Source organism: Chrysemys picta, chromosome 21 (genome assembly GCF_011386835.1).
Source record: "Chrysemys picta bellii isolate R12L10 chromosome 21, ASM1138683v2, whole genome shotgun sequence".
NCBI lineage: Eukaryota > Metazoa > Chordata > Testudines > Emydidae > Chrysemys > Chrysemys picta.
The window spans coordinates 11,188,912-11,209,110 of record NC_088811.1 but is presented as its reverse complement, the minus strand read 5'-3'; the positions used below and the strand labels follow the sequence as shown (position 1 = coordinate 11,209,110).

Genomic DNA, 20,199 nt, shown 5'->3' with positions numbered 1-20,199 from the left:
GTAAACATTGATAAATAGGGCCCTACCAAATTCAACTCCATTTTGGTCAATTTCATGGTCTTAGGATTTTTTTTAAAATCGTAAATTTCATTATTTCAGCTATTTAAATCTGAAATTTCACAGTGTTGTAATTGTAGGGGTCCTGACCAAAAAAGGAGTTGGGGGAGTGGGGTCGCAAGGTTACTGTAGGGAGGGTGTTGTACAGCTATCCTTACTTCTGTGCTACTGCTGGTGGTGGTGCTGCCTTCAGAGCTGGGCAGCTGGAGAGCGGCAGCTGCTGGCCAGAAGCCCAGCTCTGAAGGCAGAGCTGCCGCCAGCAGCAGCACAGAAGGATGGCATGGTATGGGATTGTCACCCTTACTTCAGTGCTGCTGCCTGCAGAGCAGGGCCCTCAGTCAGCAGCCACCACTCTCCAGCCACCCAGCTCTAAAGGCAGCAGCACGGAAGTCAGGGTGGCATGGTGTGGTACTGCCACCCTGACTTCTGCGCTGCCTTCAGAGCTGGGCGCCCAGCCAACAGCCACTGCTCTCTGGCCGCCCAGCTCTGAAGGCAGTGCAGAAGTACGGGTGGCAATACCGTGACCCCCCCTAAAATAACCTTGCAACTCCCTTTTGGGTCAGGACTCCCAGCTTCAGAAACCTAGTCTCCCCCGTGAAATCTGTATCGTATAGGGTAGAAGCACACAAAAGACCAGATTTCAGGAGGTGGGGGGAAGAGGGGGAAAGGGGAGAGCAGATTTCATAGTCCATGATGCGTTTTCATGGCCACTAATTTGGTAGGGCCCTACTGATAAAACAGGATGAGGAGGGGAGATTAAAACTTAAGTCAGAAAAAGAAAAAAATTGTTTAGAAAATAATGTTGACTTTAAACCCAAAATTTTCAGGTAGTGCTAATTTGAAGGAAAAGAAGCCAAAGAAAACACTAATGAACTCAAATACTTTACACTGACTGGACCAGGGTAGGAGTTCAGGGAGGTATAACATTACCATCAGCACCAATAATACACGCAGTTTAAAAAACATTAAGTCCAGGGAAAACAGACACACACATCCCGTTCTCCTCTCTCCACCAGGCAGGAATCTAGCTAGCCTCATATCTGTGTGTATATACAGTAAGGGACAATCTCTACAAAAGGCCTTCCTCCTCTAAAGCTAGGGCTACCAAAACAGTCTATCCCAAGATGGCAAATGAAAATATATTTACACGTGACCCTGATTTTGAAGTTATGATCCAACAGATAAAATACCAAATGCATTCAGCTTTAGATGGTCAGCTGCAATTTGAGAGTCACCTTGATAAAATGACAACCCCAGAAGACAAAAAAATAAATATATGGCTTTTGTCTTCCACTTCCTTCTGTCTAGTTACCAGCTGTGGGTAACTGTTTTAAATCCGGGAAAGTAATTATGTATACAAAGAATCGTTTAGGGTGCCCATCTGATGTAGGAAATGCTGGATCCTGTGTGGCATGGACAGCAATGGCACATTGGCGGCTGTGGCTGTACAGAGAAAAGCTGTCTTTATCCAGCAATACCACCTTCCTCCACCTGTTACACCACAGGAGTAGGCCAAGCTGGAAGTGGATGCAAGGTTAAGGTTATCTTTCACCTCTCCCTCACACATTGCAGAATTGTCCCACTCTCCCCCAATCATCCCATCTTCAAGTATCTTCCTGCACTTTAGCCCAGCAGACTGAAAGAGGGGGAACTGTATTAGCAGAAAGATTGGTGAGGTAAAATGGCATATTCACAACAAAACTAGAAATGAAATTTTACAAACAGAAATTTTTACCAAACATAAAAACAACAGAACTCAGAATGATCATGGAATTTTCCTCTTTAAATATACACAATATCAATTCAGAATTTGAAGAAAATACAGCATAACCCTCTTCCGCCTCCCTCAAAATATACCAAATGTTTTGATATTTCACCCCATTAAATAGTCAGACTTAACATCCCAGCATGCCAGAAGAGATAGCTAAAGGGACCAGCTCTTTGAAAAAGAAAAACCTACACTTCAGATAGAAGGCAGACAATGCACGGTATAAAATATTGTAGTTTGATTTTAAGAAGGGCTGGGTAATTGCATGACTAAACCTCAGTATCTTAACTCTCCCTTTCAGGACATAAATTCATCACTGTTGAGGTCAGGTAGGAATGCTACTCTGTCCCATTGTGTCCCTTTTACACAGCAATGCACAGCTAATTAAGTGTACTATGGGGTTTTGTCTCAATCTGTATCAAGCAATCACCACTGTTGGAGACAATATCTGCCTAGTTACTTGTCCATATGCAAAGTTTACAAAATAGGATACATGCTGGAAAATACTAAGGAATGGAAATCAGTTGAAATCTGGTGATATACAACCCCCAGCCATATTCTAGTCAAAGAACAGCAGCAGGTTACTGCTGTTACAACCAGCATAAGGTTACACAAACTGATAAAACTAAATCTATAGTTGGGGGATAGCTTCAAATTCAATTGCAGTCAGAGGACAGATGGAAACCCATGAAACTATTAATTCAATTTCATTAAAATTCTGTATGATCAAAAGTGGAGTTGTATAATAGAGGCAATTTATATGAGATCAGAATAAAAAAAAAGAAAGATCTGGATTCTCTTTATATTTGGCATAGAGTATAAGTTACCTAACTGCAAAGAAGCACAAGTGTTCTTTGTATACACGGCATTTGCTCAACCTGTATATAGTGCTTCCTGTGGAGTCTGGACATTAGGACTGTGAAATGAAAATGAATAGTTCAACTTTTTCCCAAGCACTCCACACACTGAATGAATATACACAATAGCATAATACACTCAGCATGCTGGCACTATTGTGAAGCGTGGTTCCTGCTAGTGCAAGCAGTTACTGCACATGCAGGACAATTAACAAAACTCCACACCAAAATTGACAAATCTGTGTGTTAGATTAACCTGAAATAGTTGTGCTTTCAAATGTGACTTTCAGGTGTTGAGGGGTAGGATACAATATTTCTCAGGAAACAGAGAAATTTTCTGCTTCTTTGCATCTTTAAGAACCAAAAGTTTTTATTCTTCAGGATGGGGGGTTAAGAACTTCTGAGCTCCAATCACAATTCCAATCACTTATGAATTCTCCCTATAGCCTAATCAAGTCACTCAACAACCCTGTCTCAATTTCCCCATCAGTAAAATTGGGCTAACCTGCCTACTGGATATTTCAGAGAAATTATTTGTGAACACTTTTTGTGATCAAAACACAAGTATCCGTGTAACATGCTGTATGTGGCTGTGTCTACATGAGAGTCTTAGATTCTCTAGAGCATATCTAGACTACTAAAATAGATGATCTAAAAACATGTCAGCTGCTTACCTGTTTTAAAAGCCACATAGCATATAGAGTAGACAGGGTTTAACACCTTTAAAACATGCAGAAAACTAGCTAACATGTTTTAAAGGTGTGAAACGCCATCTACACAACATGGTTTGTGGTATTTAAAAACCATGTTAAACAGTTAACTGAGATGTTTTAAAATTCCAACTACTTCCCCTAGTCCAGACAGGAACCTTGGGATGAGCTATTTTTCAAACCTTCAATTTTCCTCCCATTCTACCCCAGTCACAAAGAGGATGTTAAATGAGTTTTCCCAAAGGGGAATTTATTAGATTAGATTTTACAGTTTCCTTCATATTCGCCAGAATGCTCCTTTAGAGAACAGAAGAGTCAGAGCAATACTACCGTAAACTCTGCAAGTCGAGTATAGTGTCCAGGTAAACACCACCCTAATTACTACAGGCAAGGGAAAAGGAATTGGTTTTATGTTATGATGGGTAAAGCTTGTATTCTCAAGGACTCCTTGGGCCCTTTAATGTGGAAGATTTGCATTATAATTTTTAAAACTGACAGACTGCCTGAGTAGGTCTGACAAGTCTCATTTCTAGATATGGCTGTTCATGGATTGGCTTGATTAACGTTCTCCATTCTGAAAGGCAAAGTCTCTGCTGCCTATGGCAAGAGCTGGTCCCTTTTGGCTATTCTCACAGTAACCTCACCAACCTTCCCACTAAAATGAACCAAGGGGACCGGTCGTAAAACGGGTCGTGCCCATCATTGAAGAGGTCGGATCCCTCCTCGGTTCCAGCGTCGGAGCCAGTATCATCCACAAAGGCCTCATCATCAAAGTCTTCCATCTCATCCTGCTGCTCATCGGCCAGTTCGGTTATGTCGGAGTCAGCCGTGGAGAAAGTGGGGGAGGGCGTGCGGTCAGCAAGGCGCTCATTCACGCAGCCATGGAAAATGGGGGAGCTAGATATCAGTTAACGGAACACTTTGATTAACACAGCGAGGGGAGAGAGGAATGCTTCATAACAGATCATACTGCTGCAGTCAGCACAGAGCCCACCATAACAGCAAGCAAAAGCTTTAGACCATCTGGATTGGGATGAGATGGGAGGAAGGGGATTGCGGACATAGTTAGGGAAAGACGGAATCCTTGGACTGAGCAAAAAGCAAAGGAAACATGAAGACAAACAAGGCTAATCATGTATGTTATTTACAGTGTTCTTATTAGCTCACTTAGCATATCTACAATCTGTATATCCATCACAAGGCACTTTTAAAAGAAAGGAGTGGCTCAGCATCAGACACTATTAATGGATCTCGAAGGTCTCCTCTCACTAGGTGTTTAATCTTTCCAGAAAAGGACAACAAAACTGCTTTAATGTCACAGCCACACAAAGCCCTCAAGCTCTGGACCAGTTTTCCCTTGGTATTTCCATAAGTCTTCAGTCTCTCCCACAGCACTAGTCCGATGACTTCAGACAACACTTAACTAGTTACTCCAATCCCTTCCTTTTAGAAATAAATCTTAAGTCTGATTAAGGGTGAATTCAAACACTTACCCTCTGGAAAAGTTAAATCTGTATCAAGAAAGTGTTAGGCAGCATTTCCTGCTTCTTACCAGTGTTTTGGTGATGTAAGACAATCAATAAGATCCAGAAGTTGGATCATCAATCCTGAGACCCCACATACATGGCTGATATGACTACACAGCCTAAAACTCTATTCAAAGTCACAGCTTTCTCCCAGCAACGAGCAGATGAATGTGCCAGGAGATAGAATTGTCATCACGTACCTACCAACCAGTTTGAACCAATGGAATCGATCGTAGAAGGGGTCACTACCAGTCATTGTGCTCTCATTCTCATCCTGGGCATTGGACGCCATTTCTCCAGCCCTGTCATACATCTCCCGCATCAGCTCCAATCTCTGCCTACACAGCAAAAAGTCCCCCAAAAAATTAATGACAAGAAAAATAAACTATAAGAATCTGCTTCTATAATATGATGAATGAGGACATTAGTACAGAGATGCTGTGGTAATTTTTCTAAAGGAGCATGCATACTACAGGGACAGAATAAAGTATCATCCTAAAACAGGCAAGGGGGAAGTGGGGGGACGGGGACAAAGAGGTAAGGGGCCAGTTCATCTCTACTGTACTAATGCTCTAATACAATGTTAGGGGTCACTGTGCTGTGGGAGATGCCATCCTTTGGAAGAAATGCAGAACACATGCCAATCAAGGTCAATAAATATCCCATGGCTCTTTTCGTAAGAATAGGTTAAGCCCCAAGGCTCTGGTCAATCTCAAGCTTCAATCATTACATTCTGCCTCCCCTAATTCCTCCTGCAGTTTCAATTAGGCACATTCTTTACTTTCTGCACTGAACCAATGTATTGTGTTGGTGTGCACTATTGAACAGCTGTCACATTCCACTCAAAAAGTGGCTGCATTTCAGTACCTGGTGAAGTGATCCCACTATAGACCACAAGCACACACAGGATTATTTAAGGTTTATGTTTCAAAATCCTTGGATTATACTCTAGAAGTGCAAAAATAAATTGATGAAGAATCCATAGTCTCACAAACGAGTAGGAAACCTTGGCATAGCTTGTGCATATTGCACAAGAATGATCAAAACCACCGCCTCAGACGTGAGAATGTTAAAATTGGGGAAGTTTTTCTAATGGTAGATTTCCATTACTGAAGTTTTACCTTTTAATTCTGTTGATCAGTGGTAGGGTTATGTGAAGCAGAAGAGAATAAATGAGTACCAGACAAGTGGAGGAAGCATAAATATTAAGGCAGTGAGATGAACTGGGACAAGTCTAGAGAGACCTTAAGAAAAAAAAAATCTTTGTAATTTTGAACTAGACCCTACTTGAGTTTCTCCAGGGACCAGTAATGCGTTGCTCCATTCTTCAGATCCTGGACTTCCACAGCCACTACTGTCCGAGGGAAAGGTCTGTTGTTCCGAGTTTTCTCTGTCTCATTGGGCAGCAGCTCAGGGGGTAGAGGGGAATAGAGCGTGTTGGTCAGCAGGACAAACTGAAACTGCACCTGAATGGAGAAAAACAAATATATTCATAGAAATAAGGCACAGGAGGGCTTCTATTTAACTCTAGTAGCAGGAACACTCCCAAAAAGCCTCATTAAAATGAGACTGGGACCCACCTAAACGAAAGGAAGAAACCACTTGATTTTTATCTCTGAGAACAGCACCAATTTGAAGATCAAAAGATTTAAGGAACAGCCTGGTAGTCTAACAGCAGCATATAATACTGCCATGATGGGCATCTAGATCTAGCCTTCACTTTTTGATAAGATGAATGACCCAACATGGAGTTAAAATGGAAAAGAAAAAGGGATCTTATCTCTAACACAGGATTAGAGGATAACCAGAATGGGAGCTGGGGAGACAATGTAGAGGAGTTGAAAGAAATACAAATTCAGTATGGAATTTTAATCATGGCAATCAAGCCTCAAAGCACTTCACATACCAAAATAAGAACCAAGAGGTATGCTGGGTTAAAGGCAAAAAAAATAAGTATAATACATGGAAGCAGGATCTGAACACAGACATCTAGGAGTTTGGTGGTGCGTACAATCTTACCTTCTTCTTTAATTCCACGCTGATTGCATTGGCCTCTTTCAGATAGACTGCATTGCCCCAGAGCTGATCCCTTAATGAAGTGAACTGGTGAAACTTCCATTTCCTGAATGCCCACTGGGCCAGTTCATATTCATGCTGAGTCCAGGGCACTGAGGAAAGCAAGGAAACAGCTTAGTCAAAAGTAATGGTTTTCCCTCCAACACACCCATTCAGAGGTTTTTTAATATAAATTAATGGAGATATCCTATCTCCTAGAACTGGAAGGGACCTTGTAAGGTCGAGTCCAGCCCCCTGCCTTCACTAGCAGGACCAAGTACTGATTTTGCCCCAGATCCCTAAATGGCCCCCTCAAGGATTTAACTCACAACCCTGGGTTTAGCAGGCCAATGCTCAAACCACTGAACTATCCCTCCCCTCCAGGTTATTTACTGCTCTTCATTTTCTTGTAAAATTCTTAACGTTGTCACTGAAAAGATAGCATGGAAAGGAGATAGGTTGTACTCATTGCTCATTGGGTAACTAGTTCTGATCTTCCATTCCAAGCACTGGAAGCTTAGTCTGTAAAGCATTTGGAGTAGCTAGACCAAAACAAAATCTAAGTTCTGGTTACTTTATTTGTAGAAATCCAGAAGGCTAAAACGCTAATAAAGAGAAAGCAAATATCCAGGGAGAAGCTAGTTAAGCGCTACATCTGTAGAATCACTCCTCTCTGCCTGGGTGGTCTGTAGCACAGAGAGGAGTTAGCAGCATAAGATGCTCTCCTCACTTACACTAGACCCAATCAGGAATTCTTACACAGGGCAAATCTACTCTACAATGCTACATTAGCATGCTGCTTAGCATGTCTGGTGAAGAAGTGCTATGCCAATGGGAAAGCGCTCTCCTGTTGGCATAATTACTCCACCTCTGCAAGAGGCAGAAGCTGTGTCAGTGGGAGAGCGTCTCTCGCTGACATAGCACTGGTGTGGACAGCGTTTAGGTCGATGCAACTTACGTCACTCAAGAGAGGTCTTTCACACCCCTGAGCAATGTAAATTAGATTGACTTAAGCAGTAGCGTAGACCAGCCCACAGATTAGAGAATCCTAGCTCAAATACGTGAATATCATCTTTGTTTAGGACACGAGAGCTCTGTGGACTGGCACCAGAATATGAAGCCCTCACCAACCAAAGCTCATTCCCATCCAATGGCTGTTGGGTGGCTTAAGTGAATTTGAGGGTTCTGGTCCAGTTCCTTTGTTCAATGCTCATTCAGAACCTCTTCTGTGGACACAGAATTTCAGTCTATGTGTCAAATTTTGTCAAATTTGCTCTTTAAGAGGCCATCACTTTTTCACAAGTTCCAAAGTTAGTTTTCCATCTTATGGCAAATGTCTCTGTAGCACACTTTCCTTTGCACCAAAAATTTGGAAACAGCCAGAATTGTTTCCAGTCTCAAACTCACCTTCCTCCTCTTCCTCTTCCTCTTCTGTCGTCTCAGCAGCTAGGGATCGCGTCTCAACCTGCTTCTGCAAGGCCTGCAATTTACTCTCATAGTCCTGTGGGAAGACAGGAGATACCGTGTAGGAAAAAGACAGATGAAAGCGAAGAGGAGACAGCCAGATAGGGACAAACACTTCAGGAGTGATAAAGACAAGTGAAGAGGAGATATGCACAAATATTTCCATTTAACTCTCAGAGCTCAGTCTCCTCTGAAATATAATTCAGTAACATACTAGACATCTTTGGAACTTTTCCTTCTAGAAGAGTGGAAAGGAGAAGACAGAGGTGTCTGTAAGATATGCTGGTATGTCTGCCGTGTGTTTTCCTTATTATAAGACCCCCATATACACAATGGCCATAGACTGTGGAGGGCTTTTTTTTCCCCCGGTGGGAAAGAACTCAAACTGGAATGTCAAGAGGGCTTCTGTAAATTTGTAGGTATAATTTACATAGTTTTGAAAGTACTTCTGGCGACAGTGCACATTTTGCATAAAGTGTGCAGTGCCAGTGGATCCATGCCCCACTATTCCAACCCTCACAAACCATAAAAGTCATTAAAATGGAAAACTCACTGCTGATACAAACTAAATACTGGAATAATGACCACAATAGGATTATAAAGCATGGAAAAGCTGAAGATTAGTGCTTAGAAATCAAGGTTAAGTGGCCTCAGATTAAAATGTTTGTGAAACAGTTTTATGCAGTTAACATTTCTGCACTGTTCTCTAGATTATTTAGTTTGGCTACATGGGGATGGACTGTTGAGATGGTGCATCTTCATTTAACCAAGACCGTGAAGAGTTAGATATTCCATTGAGTTGTGTCTTTTGGTGCAATGGAATTAATTTTATGCTTTAAATGAAGTTTATTCCTTTATCAAGTTCTCACCACCTAGGGGGTGAGTGCAACACACCATTATGTATATTTAATTTCTCACAGGAAGAAAATAGTTATAGGTTGTTTATACAGATAAGACTGACTGTGCCTAGGCCAAAGCAGGTTTGGTTCTGAGCATACTATGGTCCCACTGATAAGGAAGTGCAGGGAGTTCTATCACCTCATTTTGTGAGAAATTTATCCCCATCATGTGAAGTGCAGGAATGGACCAGAGGTATTTTTCCTGTCTCTTAAGTGTTTGGAAAAGATTCAGACCCATCCTAGTAGAAAACGTTTAGGATGTTGTATCTTGCAAGAGTAATTGCTTGGACAAAGTGAGATAAAGTGTTCTGTCACCACCAATAGGTTCCTTCTCCCAGTGGGTGGAGAGAAGGAGAATGATAGCATAGGAAAGAAACAATTTCTCTTGGAGCTCCCCTATGAGGCACATTGGAAGTGAAAGTTAGTATATCCTGCTAATTTGCAGAGGACTCTGCAAAGGCTTACTCAATACATGAAAGGAAATACTGATATTCATGGAAATACAAAAACAAAAAAACAAAAAACAAAAACAAGCAATAAGACAAATGGGCATTTACTCAAAGGTGCATCTCAGGCTCTAGATCAGATGCCAACTTGGGTACAGGAGACGACAGAAGCTTATCATACACTTTTTTTTTTTAATATGCTGACATCCTAGAGGTCAATAAGAAAGTTACTAATTGTGAAAGACTGACTACCTGGGTGTGGAGATGCATGTGAGAGAAGGGGTTTGGACCAGAGAATTTCATCCAGCCTAAGAGGTAGAGAAGATGCTATAGGCCAGATTTTCAGGAGTACTCAGCACCTTGTAGCTCCCACTGCTCCCATTTTTCAATGTCTAAATGGGTGTTTGCGGGATGCTCTTAAAACTGGCCCCTCCATAAAACTACCTAAAACTCACTCTGGTAATAAAGTTGAAAACATATCCAATTTAACATGGATCAGGAGAACTTTCCGCCACAGAGCACCACTGCAGTGCCATAGCCCTACTAGCCAGGGTGTTCTTTTGAAAGAATAAAATAAACATAGCACCAGACTTCTGGACAGATGTGTCTTTTTTAAAGACACTTTCAAGCAAATAAATGCAACATGAATTTAATCCTTAGGATTTTTATGTGGGGAGATCAAGGGGCAAATACACACCAATACTTCAGAAAGTGCAGAGGGTGTTATTGGGTTTTTTGGAGGAATTTATGCAGATATTTAGGTTGCATTTCAAACCTCTTTGCTAGTCCATGATCCAAAATCCTAGAATTCATTCACTTTCCCTTAATGCATTTCTTCCAATGCCACAGTCTAAAGTCTAATTGTTATGAAAGTGACAGCATTGCATTATTCCCCATTCCAATGGAGCCCAGTGCCCAAACCTCAATGTTGCATCGTTTTAAGCCCTACTTAAAGAAACAAAATTCTTTGGGCTTATTTACATGGGGACACCCAGGAAACTTAATCCAAATTAAACTAAACACCTCATGCACCCACAGTATGCTGTGATCACATATCTTAAAGCAGGGTCATACCAGGTCAGTACTTTGATGGAAGAATGAAGGAGCACACAGAAGCGGAAGGAATGAACTTTAGAACTCCAGCAGGTGGCACCGTTCCCACAAGGTGATGGCATTAGGGAGGTGACTGCTGTCTTATTCTAAAGATATTGAAACAGAAGTCCTAACCACTTGAGGTCATTAAAGCCCCCCTCTCCCCCCACCCCGGCAAAAAAGACTAAGGACATCTGGTTGGGGTTTTTTTTGTTTGTTTTTTTGATATCTGGGCCACATTTCAACTCCTTGTTTTTCCTTGAACTTTTAGCTGAAGAAAATTCACTCATCCTAAACTGTAGTTGCTACAGGTTTCAGAGCAGCAGCCGTGTTAGTCTGTATCCGCAAAAAGAACAGGAGTACTTGTGGCACCTTAGAGACTAACAAATGTATTAGAGCATAAGCTTTCGTGGACTACAGCCCACTTCTTCGGATGCATATAGAGTGAAACATATGCTGGAATTGATATGCAAACTAGATACAATCAACTCAGGATTGAATAAGGACTGGGAATGGCTGAGCCATTACAAACATTGAATCTATCTCCCCTTGTAAGTATTCTCACACTTCTTATCAAACTGTCTGTACTGGGCTATCTTGATTATCACTTCAAAAGTTTTTGTTCCCTCTTACTTAATTGGCCTCTCAGAGTTGGTAAGACAACTCCCACCTGTTCATGCTCTCTGTATGTGTGTATATATATCTCCTCAATATATGTTTCACTCTATATGCATCCGAAGAAGTGGGTTGTAGTCCACGAAAGCTTATGCTCTAATAAATTTGTTAGTCTCTAAGGTGCCACAAGTACTCCTGTTCTTTTTGTAGTTGCTACAGTCTCTCCACAAGGGGTTGCATTTCAGTGGGGGATGAAGGGATTCCTCTGTATAGTTGATAAATCGGTTTATTAATTATCCCTTTGGAATAAGAGCCATGGGTAGAACAGATTTTTTTTAAACATTGTGTCCCATGCTGAAGTTTGATTTCTGCTCTGTAAGGAAGGGATTCTGTTTGTTTGCCTGCTGGGGGGGGAAGGAGGTGAGAGGGGGGTAGAGAGAGATGAAGGCTTCAGGCTGCACCAAGTTTGACAGCGACATAGAATACCTAGTTTCAGAGTAGCAGCTGTGTTAGTCTGTATCCGCAAAAAGAACAGGAGTACTTGTGGCACCTTAGAGACTAATAAATTTGTTAGTCTCTAAGGTGCCACAAGTACTCCTGTTCTTTTTATAGAATACCTAGAACTCTAAAATGCATTTCAATATAAGGCAGCTGTCTTCTAGAGATCTTTTTTTTCCTCCCTCAATGATTATAACTGTAATTTGAAACTCAGATAGGGAGCAGTGGGGTGAAGGATGGGAGAACAAACAAGTGTGTCAAATAGTCAAACATGAAGGGTAGGATTCATTTTCCTGGAGTTGGTCTGGAGCTTTCAGAGACAATACTATTAATATGAAGATGACATTTTAGTGGTCTCCTGCTGTCCTGTTTACAGAGACAGAGGTGCTGTGGGAGAAGCAGAATCGAAGGAATATGCATTTCAAGTAGTGCTTACAATAGTGGTGCATTATGTTTCATCACAACACATTGCATCTGTTAGTACTCGAGTACAGACATGTTATTTGGGTATTGTAAGGACACAGTAACTCATCCTTTGTCTCTCCTTTTCTGTAGTAACTTTTTTTTTTTTAATGTGGACTAAAAGCAAAAATGATATACACATATCTAGAGATATGAACACGTTCACAGCATGTAAATTTTTTTCCTTTATCCTCATCCTACAAAAAGGAACCGTTTTTTTTTAAAGTGGACTAGGTCGGGTATATTTTCCCAGAATAAGGAAACATTTCACCAGTTAAAGAAATAAGGAAACATAGGACTGTTTCCTGGCAACTGGCACTACTCTAGTGTTTAAGTTATCAGCAGCTTGGCTTTCAATAGTGAATAGAAGGATGAACAGTCATCTTGATTCACAGACCAGGTGATGGGACTGCAGGGCTTTGGTACTGGTTGTGGACTCTTTTTTTTTTAAAAAAAACACTGAAAATAAAAATTCAGGCCAAGTGTTCGATACTTTATCCGAGTGGTAGCTTTCAACTGAAAAACTGTGCGGTATAACAGAACAAAAAACTGTAGAGAGAAAACAGGACAGCTTAGAAAAATCCTCAAAGCTTTTTATTTTCAAATGTGTGGTAGGATTGTTTTGTTTTGTTTTTAAATGCCTAAGTGGGGTCTGCTGCTCCAAGAACACATCATGGTACAGACATTTCTCTCCTGAATTTCTATGCCTCATTCTTTGGGAATAGCAAGATGGTAAAGATAGGCTTCCCTATTCCTTAGTCTATAAAGGGAATTGTGAATTCCCTGCTGTGCTTCTTCAGAATTTAAACTAATGGCAGCAACAAGTGCACAATGGGACTGTATTAAGGAAGATTACAGCCCATATCCTTCCTGCACTGTAAATGAAGTTTCTTAAAATGTGGTGGTAGAAGCAAATGGGGCCCCGCTACATATATCTTGAGATATATCTGTCTCAAGAGTAATTTAATTTTACATGGGCCAGTTTGAGGAACAACTGAAGGAGGCAGACATTTTTAACTGAACTCAACTAGAATGGGTCACAAGACCAAAAAAAAAAACAGAAAGGCTAAGCTCAAGTTTTGTGCTACTGAATATTCCACAGAGATAAGTCAGACGCTTACAAGAGTATTTCATAGTTTATTGAAAGAGCACTTGTTACAATACAAACCAGCTCTGCTTTTCATGAGGAAAGCATTTGCTCTCAAGACAAACATTTTTTTTTTTTAAAGTGAACTAGACAGATCTGAAAATCCCATAATTTCATTGGAAGGAGACTTACTACCTCCTTTAGAGTAACAATGGGTAAACATGGATTTCTCATCTGGCAGCTCTTAAAGTGGTTCAGAGGCAAGTATCTGAGTTTTAAAATACACAACTTACAAGAATGAATGGGTAAAGATACTGAAAATATGTTCATAACACTCATACAAAGCTCTCCCCCTAATTTGACAGATTTCTTAAGTCAGATATACTGAAAAAGGACACTGAAGTGAAAAAAGAAGAAGCATTTCCCTCCCACCCCAAGTCCCCAGTGAGATTTTAAGGGTAAAAAAACTCCTCACATTAAGGCACTGGTGCATGAGAGTCAGCTGCCAACAAAGCAAACAGAACATCAGCCCTTGACAATTAACTTACTGAAAAGGCACCTGCATCATGGATGCCTCATTTTTCCATTAGCATGAAAGCCTTCTCACACTCGTATAGGAAATAGACTGTTTTAGTGCTTGTTAATTCCATCTGCGTTATAGAAAGGGATAGTTTAATAGTTTTTAGGTTTCATCCTACATGGACTGTAATAGCCTCTTAAAAGTTTGAAAGAAAGCCAGCTTCCCCTGCCCAATTTTGGCATCCAGTTACTGTATTTTGCTCTTTTTTCAAGTCACGCAGGAAAATTAAGAAGCAGTTTATGTGGACAGCTTCAGAACAGCATTTGCTAGGTAACTGATGCAGAATTCAAACAAACTGAGTGTTTTTCTAGTGCTGCATCAAAAAACACTGAGTCTTGGGTAACAGAGTGATGGGTTTAAAACCCATTCCCCATCATTCAAATATTTAGAGCTAAGGAGAACATTTCTTTCGAGGTAATTTTAAGCCAACCCACATTGACAAGACTTCTATTTAAAGTCTGGGATTTAAAAATCAAGTTAGTATATTATTTTATCCCATTTCAAAATACATACTTGAATGGATTTCAAAAAATAATTGCATGCTGCATATTCTTTTTGCATACCTCAGCTGGTTTTGCATCTGTTACTGCTATATTGCGCAAATAGAAGGGGGACACACAAAATAGACTTGTTGGGTCTTTCCCTTGTGCCTGGCTCCTACCCAGGATAATCTCTGCTTGGCTGGAATGTTCCATATGAAGGCACATGGGAATTTCCCCAGATACTTAATCTTTTCATCTCTCCCTTCTTGCCACAAAACAGAGCAGGTTCTAAGACATTTGAAAAGGATGGCAGAGGGAAAAATCATATCACTCATTATAGCCGAATAGTAGGAATGGGACAAACTATTTACATAGAATTCTATAGTAAAGCTAACAGCACAAGGTTATTTGCAGCCCAAAAATAAAGTAGAGTGCTGACTCAAGCTGGAAGAAAAAAGTATTGTCTTTGTACAAGGGCTTCCTTTCTTTGAAGGATCAGGGATTTCAGTGTTTCCATTGTTCAGATAGACTGAAATATGGAACAGACGCAATTGGCATCACCATTTTGGACAGAAAATTAACCTAGTCATCAGTTTAGAGCAGTCTGGGAAGCAACACTATTGAACCTCCTAAATCCCAGAGATCATGTGTCAGGAAACATTCATGTGACCGGATTGCAATGCTGAGACCTGAATGACTGATTCCAAAGTAGTAGGTCTCTGGTTGCAATTTAACCATGGAGTTACAACCAGCACCTTTGTAATAATATACACCTCTACCTCGATATAACGCTGTCCTCGGGAGCCAAAAAAAATCTTACCGCGTTATAGGTGAAACCGGGTATATATCGAACTTGCTTTGATCCGCCGTAGTGCGCAGCCCCCCCCCCCCCCCCCCCCCCGGAGCACTGCTTTACCGCGTTATATCTGAATTTGTGTTACATCGGGTCATGTTATATCGGGGTAGAGGTGTAGTTCAGAAGGGAAGAAAAAATATGTAGGCAGGAAAGAATAAGGGGAGGTAAGTTGCAGGGAATTTCTACTCATTTATAGCTATGCTGAAACATGCAGAAGTAAAACTTAGCAGTAGGGCTTATGTTTAACACAAGGAAATGACCTCAAGTAGTAAAATCAAGGATATTTGTGCAACACAGCACAAGTCATTTAACTGTACAAATGTAACAATGTGATCCGACCACACTAAATCAGCCATAAATACTCAAGTTTGTTTTAAAAATTGCATTCAGGTTAAACCTTACAGTAAACCAAGTTTCCCTCCAAAGATTCAGATTTGTCCTAAAAATTCAAGTCCAAACACAACTTAAGTAAATAAAAATTAATGAAAAGAATGTTTTCAAAAGCAAAGAAACAAGTCCTATAGTTAAGAGTAGCACTTTCCAATCAAGGTAAAAACTCCAAAAACCCATAAGCCTAATTCTTAGTCAAACAGCATCTGCTTTTTTGTCCACTATTTTTAGTGTCATTTGTTCTGGGAGCTTTGAAGTAGGATCACAGGGTTTGCAAATGTTTATGGTGTTTTCATTTGTAATTTTAGGTACCTTTGTTTATGGTATAAGTTAAAATACTGCATCTAAACTGTACTTTTCTGGGGGATGGAGAGTAAATGAAAACAAATGATTTCCCCTTAAAGTGACAGATTTGTTCAACAAGACTTGAAACAGCAGAGCAATCTGAAACCAGAAGGCACTAGAATGAGGTATTATGTAAAATGAATCCGTTCTCTAGCCCTCCTTTTTCTGCCCCCTCGAATTCACGGTAGTATTCTAAATCCTCATCAGTAACACATCTGAGACCCAAAGCCTAACCAAGGCAGTGGAAGAAATCAGCTCACTGAGTGTCTTTACTGCACCATTAAAGATCAAAAAAGTGCAGTGCATGTCTATCATCTCGGTATAGTAAATTATAACTAAAAACCATTATAATAGAGACAAGATGGGAATGAGAAAAAGCTTATTTCTATAACATGGCTCTGGCCATGTGCACAGTCCCCCATATAACCCCATTCAGAGGCAGATTTCTATGGTCATGGCAATTTTATACTGATGTTAATGAAACTAGGCAGGAGGACAAAAGGCATTGTGCACTCTAAAGGGAGAGAGAGAATGGGAGGGGGGGGTCAAGTGTCCAAGTAGCTCTCATAAATTTTGGTAAAGGAGACAGCAGGTCTACAAAAAGCCACGTTGTCTTGCCAGCTGACAGCTTTTGGTTTCCAATAATTATTTAAAAACACGGGTTAGGAGGTGAAAAGTGAATTGAATTGAGGAGCCAAAGCTAAGCTTACAATACAAATGGTCTGTTTCTTCATTTCTAACCAAAAGGTCACAAGAGACATTCAACGCTATAAACTAGATTCCCCTTTTGATTGTCTACATAAAAACATGGAGGAAGGCAGCTCTTTATATATTCCAGACAGTATTTTCAGCTTTCGAAAAATACTCAAGACAAAAAATAAGGAAGGTACATGAGCTAGTAGGGTACCCTCTTTTCCACAGTCTTCTAATCTATAAAAAAGGGGTCTCAACATTTTTCACACTATTTCTCCAAAGTCTTGAAAATTGCACCATGATTCATAAGCAAAACAGATGTGTTGAAATACCAATGTCTTGTGCTTTGTACATCAAGTCACTCAAGTTCTAATTGGCCAACTGAAACCTAAGGTAGATGGTGATCAAAACTGTCCCAACCCAATGCTTCTGAATGATAAGGCAGCACTGACCCCTTCTCCCATTTGTCCAGTGAATCATACTGTAGTTTCTCTGCCAGCTTTGAGGTTAGGTGCAGAGAATTGTCGTCTCATCCGTGGAGGTGTCACAAACTGGTCGTAATGGCTGGGCCCATTAATCTGTTTTGGGTAGATGTTAACTGCATTGCTCTCTGTATTGCCTCCACTGTTGTGATTGCAATAGGATTGGTGGTGCTGGTGGATGTGGCGCTTCTGCTGGAACTTCTGCAGGTCTGGGTTCTGGGGCCCACTGTGGGAGTGTAGTGATTCAGATGACCCAGATGTCTGACGGCGCAAGTTTTTCTGGTAGCCATTGTTGAGAGAATTGCTTCTCCAGCGTAACTGAGGTGGTGTCTGTTGCCGACTGCTAGGCTGTGGCTGAGTGTTCAGCTGTTGCCAGTTAATCTGGATATGATCTTGACTCCTTTGTGGGTCATGTAGGTTCCACAGTTGCTGAGGATCCTGGGAGACAGCACTGCCACCTTTTTCTTTGTTCTCTTCTTTGTTCTCCTTCTCTTCCTCCTTTGGAATTCGGACCTCAATAACCTCATCCTCTGTGATAATTATGTGAGTGCCTGGACTCCACGAGTTTCTGTGTTTGGGGTTGCTCTTAAATGGAAACCGGGGCTTACGGTTTTCAGGTGGGATAAATCGGTGAGGCATGTTTTGTCGACGGAGCTGTTTGGCAATCTCCTGCTGTTGCAAGTTCTTAAACCGAATTTGCTCTTGCCTCATCCAGTGTAACCGCCCGCGCCTGAAGGCTGGGTCATCCTCCATTAATTGGGAAACACGCTCCTCTTTATCAAGCTCACCATTCTCATCTTTTTTCAAAGCATTTGCATACTTCTTGTCAGCATCCACCACACTCACTGAGTTTGGATTTTTAACATTACTAGCATTAGAGGTGGTCGACTGGGCTCTCAGCTCTTGCGACCCTATCAGTGGTAAAACCCTCTCCATTTTTAGCATCTTATTTCGGAGAACTTTTATTTCCTCATCCTTCATGTTGTTCTGCCTTTTCACTTCCTGCAAAATATCTTCCAATTTGTCTATATGTACCTTGAGGTCATCCACATCAGTCACTCCTTTCCCACTGGCCATGACATCTTCAATCCTCTCATCTCCAACTCCCACAGTATCCCAGACATCCCGGGCAACAGCTCGCCATGAGTCACGCTCATTGGGATCTTTCTTTCCGTACATGGCACAAAGCTCTTTCATTTTAACAATGGCCAGTGCCTCAATCTCCTGCCTAGTATGCCTGAAGTCATTGAGGGCTACCTCATAGCAGATCTCCTTCACAGCCTGTATCTTCAAGTCTGAGATGGTGACCCATTTGGAGTCTTTACTAAGGCGCCGGCGTTGTGGTATCTGGTACATTTTAATAGGCTCTCGCTTCTTCCCACTGCTAGGGAGACCACACTTTTTTACAATGGTCTGCAGCTTGCTGGGAGGCAGCTTCTCTCTCAGGGAGGTGATCAGTCTCCAGCTCTCCTCACACGATCTCTTGTCCGAATCATCCCCACTATCAGAGTCTGCATCCTTTGGAAAAACAAAAATCAAGAAGTGGCCCCAAAACAACCAAAATTAAAATTGAAAAAAAAAAAAATGGAAAAAAATAAACAAAAACAGGCAAAGAAAACTAAAACAAATAAAAATTAAATAGAACAAACGATATAGATGTCTCTTATGACTGACTGTAAGGACATTAATATTTCTGTCAGCCTCTCAGCATTGTTTCCTTTAAAATATAGGCTCTCCATTCTACTAATATTTACATTATATATAAATGTAACCAACTTAAAAATACTACATCTAACCTACGTTCATTCCCTCCCAGTCCCCCCTCCAAAATCTTTCAACAGAACAACTATACCAAGTCCTTGACAAAAACAAGGTGTGAACTGCACCCCACATATGCTACGAAGACATGCAATTCCATGCCACACACATGTGCCTTGGTTATTGCTGTTGCGTCTTTCAGAAAATCCTCCCCCAGTGAGTGAACACAACAGCCGTCGTAGAATGATGTGATGAGCAGCCAGAGTAAGTGGGGTTAACACTGGTTAGTAATGTTGTATATGGCGCTGGGATGCTGGAGTTTAGAATCCACTTTACTACAAGAGCAGCCAGAGAAGTGTTAAGAGAATAAGAAAAAATAAAAACAGAAGCAGCCAATAGGGTTGATGTTAAAAGTACCACAAGTTTCACTATGACAGGTGAAGAGGTTTCAATCCAAAGAAGACTTGTTACAAGCTAATGGGATATTGAGAATCAGAGTTTCAAAGGGTTTTTCCATTTGCCACCTTGCTGTGTATTTTAAAATCATTGGAAGACTTGACTGTCTGAAGAGCGAGCATCAGAAGAATGTTGTAGTAACTTTTAAAAACTGTTTTAACCAATACAAATGCTATTCGATACCCAATTTTCTTCCCATCTTCTGCAACCTTAGTAAACATTTAACAAATTTGCACCTGCAGCTCCCACACATTTGCTAAGAGTTGCACTTGTTTTGCTCCATTATTCCATGTTTTTCAGAAGGATTTCTAAAAGAGGTTACTCTTATTAAATCATTTTATTGAGAAACTCTCTTCGGGTTTCTATAAACTACGAATGGTTATTTGAGAGATAAATGTCACCAAAAACTAAGTGTATTCATCACTGATCACTGCAACCTGGAATTAAGTCAGCCTATTTTTAAAAGGTGAATTTTTTTAATACTTTGAGATCGCTCTTCAATATATTATCCATTTCTGGTTGTTAATCTGATTCACTGTTAATCTGATTCATCTCCTTCAAAATACTGCAAGAGTCAATCTCTGTTGAAGTAACTGCAACTCAAGTTTTTCAGACAAAGAA

The 20,199-nt window shown here is 40.8% G+C and overlaps 1 protein-coding gene across 19 annotated transcripts in view; it reads right to left on the bottom strand.

Moving 5' to 3' along the window:
* The window catches only part of KIF1B (kinesin family member 1B), a 142,325-nt gene that overhangs the window by 41,121 nt on the left and 81,005 nt on the right, over window positions 1–20,199 (bottom strand). For 12 of the 19 annotated variants that reach the window (XM_065575443.1, XM_008167245.4, XM_065575446.1 and 9 more), the window contains 5 exons: window positions 8,381–8,474; window positions 6,938–7,086; window positions 6,206–6,384; window positions 5,119–5,256; window positions 4,041–4,289 (listed from right to left, as the gene is read on the bottom strand). In XM_065575443.1, coding sequence (XP_065431515.1) covers window positions 4,041–4,289; window positions 5,119–5,256; window positions 6,206–6,384; window positions 6,938–7,086; window positions 8,381–8,474 — 809 coding nt within the window. Of the gene's footprint in view, window positions 1–4,040; window positions 4,290–5,118; window positions 5,257–6,205; window positions 6,385–6,937; window positions 7,087–8,380; window positions 8,475–13,572; window positions 18,883–20,199 lie in introns of those variants that run through there. The other 7 variants (XM_008167254.4, XM_065575450.1, XM_008167251.4 and 4 more) reach the window with 2 other exon arrangements.